This window comes from Porites lutea, chromosome 2, assembly GCF_958299795.1.
Source record: "Porites lutea chromosome 2, jaPorLute2.1, whole genome shotgun sequence".
Classification (NCBI taxonomy): Eukaryota; Metazoa; Cnidaria; class Anthozoa; order Scleractinia; family Poritidae; genus Porites; species Porites lutea.
The window spans coordinates 6,489,107-6,498,597 of NC_133202.1; the positions used below are offsets into that span (position 1 = coordinate 6,489,107).

Below are 9,491 nucleotides of genomic sequence, written 5' to 3' on the forward strand. Positions count from 1 at the left end.
CCCAGGGCCAGAGCTATACCGAGAGAAAATATCTTTTAACGGCTCCTAAAATTTGAATTTTAAATTCACATAAGTGGTCAATAATTAACTGCAATTATTTTTACTAGATAGAATAATGTAGTTTAACTTTTTGGTTGATAAAAGTAAAATTACTTGATGTCGATGACGATGAGCATAAGACCCCCATTTCGACAAGGACATACAATTTTAAATTTACATTGTTTATTTAAAAATCAACGATACTTACGGTTCATTGTACACTCCCTTTTTATAAAACTGGAACGAACCATGACTAGCATCGATAGCAACGGAGATTGGTCCGACTGTGGCTACAGCTGACTGAAGAGCAGATTCACTTCTCTTTTTGATGTCCATGAAACCTAGTGAACGGTAAAACAAACATAAGCGCTCGGTTGTATATCGAGCCGGATTTTTGATACCATTATCGCCAAATGGACCTTTTGCGTCGAACAGTTGTTTTCGCCCAAAAACTCCAAAGTAGCTCATTATAAAAACTAAGAGTGCGACCATTGCTTTTTTTCCCTCTCCCCGTTCTTTCTTTTTCTCTTTTCCTTTTCCTACGTTACTATGATTTTGGAGCTTCTAGGGCTTAATAAATATGCCTTTTGACAGTTTTTCACTCAAATGACTGCAAATTTCGTTAGGCTGGTTTTCAAAACATCGGCTAGATATATTTCCTACTAATTAGACTGCGAGCAGTCTCTCTTCTTCTTCAGGTTTAGTGAGGGAAGTGCAAGCGCGCGCAAGGGTCAGGCGGCGAAGACTATCTCGCGCCTTCAGTCACGCCGTGGTCATTTGCGTGTCTCGCGCGTTTTGCTCGATAAACCAAGAAAAAGAGAGACTGCTCGTAGCCTACCTATTGATTGGATGCAAGAGAGGATCTCTCTTGTTGGATGTAATTAATTTTCACTTTTGGTTTTGGCGCGTTTTTTTCGATTCTAGTCTTTATTGCTCTTTTCCTTTTTTTTCTATACCTACGTACTTTTTGGTTACCCAGTTTGTTGTCTTTCTTTCTCATGGAATTTCGGCCGGCTAACCAAGAAAAAAGGAAATTTATCTTAAAAGAGTAGGAGGCGAATAGCGAAATTGGCAGTGTTTTTTCCCCACAAATGTTAGTAGTAATCATTGAAACTGAAAACTTGTAAGTCGGTGTATTTTTTATTTCACGGTTCGCGCGTACTTGAATACACAAAAATACGGACTCTTTTGCAGTCTAGTTCAGAAATGCATAATCTGCATCCAAATTCGTATTAACCCGAAATTGTCCAATCGGTACCGGCAAAGATGCATGCTCTATAACTTACCAGTGTCAGTAGCACCCACATCAGCTTTCTTGAATCTACATTTTTCATCCTTTGCTTTGTATGGATAGCTGGCCTCAGTGTCAAGTCCACCATTTGCTTTGATATACCTGGAAAAAATAAAATAATTTTAAACCGAATGAATCTTCACTGAGAATGAATGTAAATGTCTATTTGTTCACCCAGGAAACTTAAATAGAGCGGTAACTTGTTGAAACAACAACGAGAATAATTAAAAAAGAGTTGAAGATGAAAGAAAACGAGAGGGGAGTCGTTGCACTTTCCCAAATAAAGACAACTAAACAAATGCACAGAAGTACTTAGTTTCACATCTGTGGTCGAAATTCTGTGACGCAAATATTGTCTTAGAATTACTTTTGCCTGGTAGAATTTCTTTCTAGTATTCTCGAAGCCTGGACTTTCCCTTCTCCTAGACTTTTGGAGCTTAAAATTAAAAGACCGATTATCCTCTGACTTATGTAGAAGTGAAACTTAAAAATGATCCCTTACTTGAAAGCATTATCCATGAGTCCTCCTTCACAACCAAAATTACCGAACTTTCTTGAACAGTCCACGAGGTTCTGTTCGCTGAGTGATACGAGTTTTCCAGTTTTCTTGAAGTGTTGTCCTTCCAATGATCCTGTTGTACTGAAAGCCCAGCAAGAGCCACATTGACCTGAGAAAGGCAAAGATGCGATCTAAGAGTGCAGAGTAAAAGGATTTTTGAGTAGAGTTGAAAAAACATCAGCCTGCAGGCCTCAGGTCGATAACGTATTCAGTCACGAATTTATCCACTGCATAGCTTTATCCGCCTTTCGAACAACTGAGGCCAAACAGGCGTTATTTGTTTAGGTTTTTCAGACGAGCCAAGGCAAGGGCAAGGCCGGCGTGGATTAAGAATTTCGCACCCCCACCCCCTCCCCCCCAAAAAAAATTCCCCTGGCTCCTCCACTGACTAGGTCTAGTTTGGTTTAGGAGAGAACGTTTAAACCGTGATTTGTAGCATACCTTGATTCTTGACTGGGGTAACGTATCCCTTAGTTCTCCAGTCCACTGTTTTGGGTAGGGCGACTCCACTGGGAGGAAGGAACGTTGACCCTTCACTCTCAGTTTCATTTGAGTAATGAGAACGAAGTCCCAGGAAGAAATAGCGATATTCATTCACTGTCAGGTCACCAAACTGGTTCATCGCCATAGTGAAGGAATGTCCTTCGGAATTGTGCTGTTGAATTTTCTAATATAAAGAGGAAGAAGTGATTTCAAACACACCTTGAAAAGAAGTAAAAGAGGTTGATATATCTTATATAATAAATTCGTTTCCTTTACAAAACCTAAGTTCTAGAAAAAATGGCAAATTGCGTACAGCTGAAGACACGTTCATTCAGTGCTCTCGAATCTCCGAAATAAAAGTGACATGGTCGTGTGGAAGTTTTCAACCACTGCTTAAGAAAAACCAGAAGTATACATGATCCACGGAAAAAGGAAAGGTTTATTCGGCCATAGACAGAAATGTCCGCCTTCTCTTCACCCCACCCTCGAAAGGGCGGAGGACGCCTTGCCGCCCGTTAAGGGGGGGGGGGGGGGTGGGGGGGGGCTTTCTGTTTGAAGAAAGGGTGAAAAGCGGGAAGGGAAAGGGATTTTTCCACCCTTTCCCCAATTAGAGAGCCTGTTCACAGGCTAACCAGTACCCGATTCCCTCCGTAGAAGTATTTTGTTAGAGGCAGTACATGTGTATTGCGAATTGCAAACTAATCTTTCCGGCCTGTTCGAAATACGTTGACAGGATGAATGAACTTGAACTTGCTTCTGTATTTTTAGCCTGACCTGCGAACACAGCTTTCCCTCACTTCTCATCGCCGCCAGGGAGGCCAATTTCGAATGATCAAAATTCTTTCTTGGCTCCGAAGCTGAGCGGAATGAAATAAATCAAAATTAATTTTCAATCCCCGAATCTCTTTCTTGTGTTTTATTACCCTCAGCCTCGCAGCCATGACGAATTTTAATAACTTGAAACTAGCTTATTCGCGGGCTAGAGTTCCGGCGTGCGTCGTATTAAACTGATGCCACGCAAACAAAAACCTGGAGGTATGGTGAAACGATTTCTCATTTCAACTTTTAACCCTCTGGTGTACCCATTTAACTGAAACCTATTTGCGGAACGTTTGCAGTATTATCCAAATTTTCGAATTTTAGTTACATAAAAATGCGATGTTATAAAAATTGTTCTTTGGCTCCTTTGAAGAGCAAAAAGGTTTTTTAAAAAACACCAAATGCAGTTCAAAAGAAACTGAAATTTATCAAAAGAAGAACAAGAACTGGAGCAGAAGACTGGTTTGCGATGATGCGGTTTGGAGAAATCTTTACTTTAACCTGCGGTAGGTGAATTTTTTGCGTACCAAGCGCTTTGCGGTTTTTATGACAGGAAGAATCAAAAGAGACACGCAGTGTACTGGTTAGAGACGGGGGTTAGAGAAAACAAATCCCGGATCCATCCACCCCTGAAAACTGATTGTGACGTGATGTGGAACATTTAAGCAAACAACGAGGAATTTGTCTCTCTCGTTCTGAACCTGGTTGCGGAATAATAGTCTACGCTTGACAAACTGATGGCGTTGGAATAAGCAAGTTAAATTATGAAAGAACCGGCGAATTGAATTAAGCCACTGTGCCTTGACACGGTCGTGTTTTTTTTTTTAAATATATATAATAGCCCCTTGTTGATGTAGAAAGATCATGCAGGTGAAAGTTTTTCGGTTGCTAGCATATCGATGCGTTTCTCCTAAATCAGTGTTTTCATGAGTAAAAGGTTGTGGAAAAATTATTTGGGACAGCTTACCATGAGGTTGTCTCTCCAAATCGCATAGCGTGCTTCCTCCTCACTGTCGGTCGCGTATTTTTTACCATGAAAAGTTTTCCACGCTTGCCACTGCTGCTCATACTCAGTATGTAAAATATGGCCATTTGCAAGAGCTAGGCACAGCACGAAAGCGATAAAACCTTCCATTTTCTTTACGCGGTACAGAGTGGATGATCCTCTTTATACCGTGCACGTCGGTAACTGTCCAAAAAGATGAGAATGCTGGCATTTTGTCAACATTGATCGGTATGAATAGGAAGTCACAAGACCAGTGCGTGATTATACAAGACTTTTATTTTCTGACGCGGAGAGGAAACGGTTAAATCTTTAGATTTTTATAAGGGACGAGGGGTTGGGGGATGGATTCATTATCTGCGTTATCTTGTCTCTCTGAATATTTATCCCATTGGCTGAGTTGTATTGTTTTATTTGTGTTTTCTTAGTGATGAGCGCTCGAATGAAACTTTCACTCTATATAGTTTTTTGTGCAGGTTTTAATTGTTTTTCGCAGCAGGCAAGATCTGCTGAATCACCCAGCCACAAGAAGTGTAACTGATGCTCATGCCCTTTTGAACTCATAATGATTCAGCATTGTTTGAAACATGAAACTGAAATGTTTTGGTTGCATTGTTTGCACACGTGATAATAATACACACCAACCTCGTTCCCAGGATCCTCTCTCTTTCTCCCCTGGAGAAAGGACCACCTACCGTAAGGGTTACTATTTCTACTCTCCCCAATCTTCCTCTGTCACAGAATCAAAGATGGCGGCTTCATCGTAGCGATCCGATTAACAAGCTTTCGCCCACCCAAAATACGCCTGCACTGCAGGCTATGGGAACGACGTCGAATACACCTAATGGAGTTAAACCCGGAGTAGTCAATCGATAAAAATCGGTATCGATTTAAATCGAAAAAATCGGTAAATCTGATTTGATTGATATCGATTGTATATCGATCTGGCATCGGTAGAAATCGATAACACCCTCGTTTCGTTCATCGGTTTATCGTTATTTTTACCGATTTCATCGATTTATATCGCAAGATACATCAGTTCATCTGTTGATCAAAAAATGAAAACTGATTCATGCAAACAGTAAATTTACCCTCACTTTTTTAAAAAAAGTCTTAAAAAAATCTTATCTTTTCTTTAAAACCAGGTTTAAAATCTTCCTCTGATGGCTGATATGATATTAACCAGGTTTAAAGCTAAAGGCGCTCAGCTTTTCACGATTTAGACCCGCTGTCACGGTGATATGGGCATCCCCGAGTTTTGGGCATCCCCATTCCCATATCCCTAGCGGTTTGGGCATCCCCAGTGGGGGATGCCCTAAACGCTGATCGCTTCGACTTTGCCTAAATTATTTCAGACTGGGGAAAAGTCGGGATTGTCAATTTCGAATTTACGGCTGAATATAGTGTAGATGCATGTTAGAATTATATCGTCTGACACCGTTTCGCCGGGTTTATTGCGCAGAAAAAAAACCCATAGGCATTAAACGTTGGCTCAAAACATGACGAAACTGAAATTTACAACAGCATAACATCGCTTCGCGGTACAACACTTCATTGTTTGCAAAGCTTCAATTTTATTTAATATAACTGTTTTAAGCGAGCAATGCCGCAATCGCCGGCAGCTGCGATCGTCTGATTCCAAACAGCCAAAAACAAAAATACTAAACAAAGCAATCAAAAGACAAATATGAATAAAAGTTCGTTTTGCGGTGTTGAATTCACAGTATGCATGACATTTGAGGCCTGTACAACTTAACTCCGTATAGTAGCGCTACTTGACACACGAGCGAAAGGCTGTCACACAATTTATACAGAGGCCTCTTGCACCTATGGGACAACAAAACTGTTGCCGTTTTGAGGTGTAGTAGGCGCTTCTATTAAATCAATTCCGACCAAGTACCACACCTTGGAAACAACCTGCACAGGGTGCAAAAGTATTATCGCAGCCGGCATGTCCAGAGAAAGGAGCAGAGTGGCACTCTTCGAAGACCCTCGCTTTCTCTCCCTCGGTGATAACAAGTCGTCGAAGCGCTGTGCCATCCTTCTCCTTGGCCAAGTAGAACAAGGACACTAATTTTGAGTCATACTCGAACTTTTTGGCAAATTTTCGCAGAGTCGTTTTTTTGCTTTGTAAAGCCTTCTGGATAAGCCTTCTTTTTAAGATACTGGAAAAGATTTCTATATTTAGCGGAAGCCATCTCTAAAACGTTTTCGATTTTGCCGTGAAATCTAGCATCTTTTTGGAGGGGATGACCAAAACACTAGGGATTTGGGCATCCCGGGAGGGTACCGGGGGATGCCCAAAACGCTGCAGTAATATGAGAAGGGGATGCCCAAAACGCTAGGGATTTGGGAATGGGGATGCCCAAAACTCGGGGATGCCCAAAACGCTGTGACACCGCCACCCTTTCAAAATTCCGGGTGTAGGTACATCCCGGAGTAGCCAATAGATAAAAATCGAAATCGATGAAAACCGTTCGCATTCAAGTGATTTTTATCGATTGATAACGGAAAACGGTGAAAATCTATCTAGGGTAATCTTTTAACTGACCTGAATTTAGCTCAGACACCGGCCCCTTAGACTCGAGGGAATGTCTGGCTGTTCAGGATAGGAGATCTTTATGTCGCCAGCGACAACTGGATGTAATTAAACCGAACCGTTTTTGTTATTTTGAACAAAATAAAAGGTTTAGAGAGAAACTTGTGTGTGTAATAGTTTCCATATGCATTTTCATGCTTGTTGATCAGTTGTTACTCGTGGATGTGTTTTCTCAGCTGTACTACTGTATCTAACTTCAACGGCCAGAAACAAAAAAAGTCAACAAGATTAGATTTCGTAACCTTATTTGTAACGCTATCAAGTTTAAGTTGTATAATGCTTTCATTTTGCCCCACTTTCAGTACTGCTCTACGGTCTGGCATTTTTGTGGTGCTATTGTGAAAAATTAGAATCTCTTAATAAGCGCGCCCTACGTATTGTTTATAATGATAAAGTTTTGTCCTACCAGCAGCTACTACATAATTCAGAAGGAACAACTCTATACAACAAAAGGATACAAAACTTGCAAAAGTTTTCCTAAGTATCTTAAAGACATGCTTACTTTGTTTCAGTCTGTATACCGGTTCAAGAAGAACTAATATTTTATCACTATGTAAACCTACCAGGCGCGGATCCACACCGGCTTCCAGCGTTTTACGGAAATCGGTCAGATTTTTCATAATAAATATATTTTCAACAAAAATTAAATAAAACACTTTCCAAATTAAACTCTGGCCAATATCCCGTCCAAATGACTCGGAAACCGATGCAGGAAAGAGGACTTAAAGGAGTTAAAAATCCAAAAACTCCCCTGGGGGCAACCTCGTCCCCAGGGCTTTTCCCCTGGGGACGAGGTTGCCCTGGGGGAGGCTGCCGCTGGACCCTCTAGAAGCTTGCGCCTTTGGCGCTCGTTTAGGAAATCAGTCAGTATTTATCCTTGATCCGCGCCTGCTACTACTACTTCTTATAGCGTCAACTCTTTTCGTTACTTTGCATCTAAGAAATGGAACTCCCTTCCTAATAATGTCAGATCTGAGCCTACTTTATCTGGTTTTAGAAGACTCCTGAAAGCAATCTCCTTTCAGATATAAAGGTGTATTTAACATTTTTCATGTATATAGGAAATAGATTTTTCTGTATTTAAACAGATTTTTTTTATGTATGTAAATAGATTTTTAAATACATTGACACATTACTAAAGCTTTTACTTTACTTTACTTTACTTTCTCTGCTTTTTTCTCGAAGATATTAGCCTTTCAGGCTACTCTGAAATTAGAGTATAAATAAAGTTAATGTTATGTTAACCACGTCACGAAGGCGGACTTTCGTTATAAATCGTTAAAATCATGAAAAATCGGTAATATCGATTTGACTCAGCAATTTAGTTTATCGATTTCACCGATTTCCGGTATCAATCGATAAAAATCACTTGATTGCTACAGATTTTTATCGATTGACTACTCCGGATTTTTAGAAAAGGTCAAGCAAACCGGAAGCGTCAGTTTTGCATTCTTGAGCAGTGGTTTTGCCCAACGTTTGGGGCAAATAGTCTCTGTGATAGTAAAGACACAAAGCAATACAAAGTTGTAAAAAAATGAAAGGCTTCACTGTTGGTTGACATGCGTCGATTAAAAACACCCAATACAGTCAACTCCCTTTATAGCGGACACTGTAGGGACCTTAAGTTAGTGTCCTCTGTAGCGAGAGTCCGTAATAGCGGGAGTTTATTTCAGTCAAATGTCTGTAATTTATTTTTGTCCGGAATTTATCTGCTGTCCGTATTATCGAGGTGTCCGTTATAGCGGGGTGTCCGCAAGGCGAGAGTTGACTGTACTACGGTTGCCACCATAACCTGCGTAGTTAGCTCGCGGGACCGTCACGTCAGCGCGTATCGTATTGAGGCAGACAGTTTCGAATCCGCTAGGAGAATGGGGAAGACTGACTGGAGGAGAGGGGAAGAGGTTGAAAAATTATAAATGCAGGATTTTTTTATGGCCAACTTGGGATTCCTTACCCTTGCACTGTTTTAAAAAGAAATAGTCACCTCCTCTGATTATTTCAAAATGTGTTCACTACTTTGTGTTGCCTTGAAATTGCGCTGTCGCTATAGAAATGTCAGTTTGTTTGTACAAACATTGACCACAAAGGACTGCAAAGGACCGCAAACGAATATGCCGAAGAACGTAGGATCGATAAAGACCTGATCAGCAAAAATAATAATGTAGACATATTAAATTCTGCAAGCAGAATATAGCATTGCAGTATTCTGCTTGCAGAATTTAATATGTCTCAATTTGTTTGCAATGCGCTGTTTTTTGAAATCTTTTTCTGCTTAAGCTACAAAGTTGAGAGCTTTCCCTTTAACGACTGTAGTTAAGTATATTGTTCTTAAGGAGTCACACATTTCATAGACTGAGAAAGGATATACTTCCGGTATACTGATTAGTAGCGTCCAAGACGCTAGTTTGTTGAGATTATCTTGCTAATTATTTATAAAGGCCAGAGTAATGGAGTCAGAATGTAGGTTCACAGTACCGCCAGTAGGAGGAAGAACACAAATATATTTCAGTTGGGGTCAGTACTATGATTCTATGATCGATCCACAAAAAAAAAAAAAACCACCAAAATGCTTCTCTTGATAAACGTACTTTTCACTTTTTGATACAAGATATTATGCCTCAGATCAGGCGAGAAAGTCATTCCTGCATGAGTTGTACGTCTTTTAAAAGTTTTATTCACTATGTTCTTAATTCATATA

At 40.3% G+C, this 9,491-nt stretch overlaps 1 protein-coding gene across 1 annotated transcript in view; it reads right to left on the reverse strand.

Annotated features, from left to right (window-relative positions):
• Positions 1-4,388, reverse strand: part of LOC140927541 (procathepsin L-like) — a 5,212-nt gene extending 824 nt beyond the window's left edge. Inside the window, exons 1-5 of the mRNA XM_073377208.1 lie at positions 4,159-4,388; positions 2,331-2,556; positions 1,833-1,998; positions 1,326-1,432; positions 248-380 (exon numbers count right to left, since the gene is read on the reverse strand). Of these exons, the coding sequence (XP_073233309.1) occupies positions 248-380; positions 1,326-1,432; positions 1,833-1,998; positions 2,331-2,556; positions 4,159-4,326 (800 nt within the window). The 5' untranslated portion in view covers positions 4,327-4,388. The remainder of the gene's footprint in view (positions 1-247; positions 381-1,325; positions 1,433-1,832; positions 1,999-2,330; positions 2,557-4,158) is intronic.
• Positions 4,389-9,491: the final 5,103 nt, after the last annotated feature.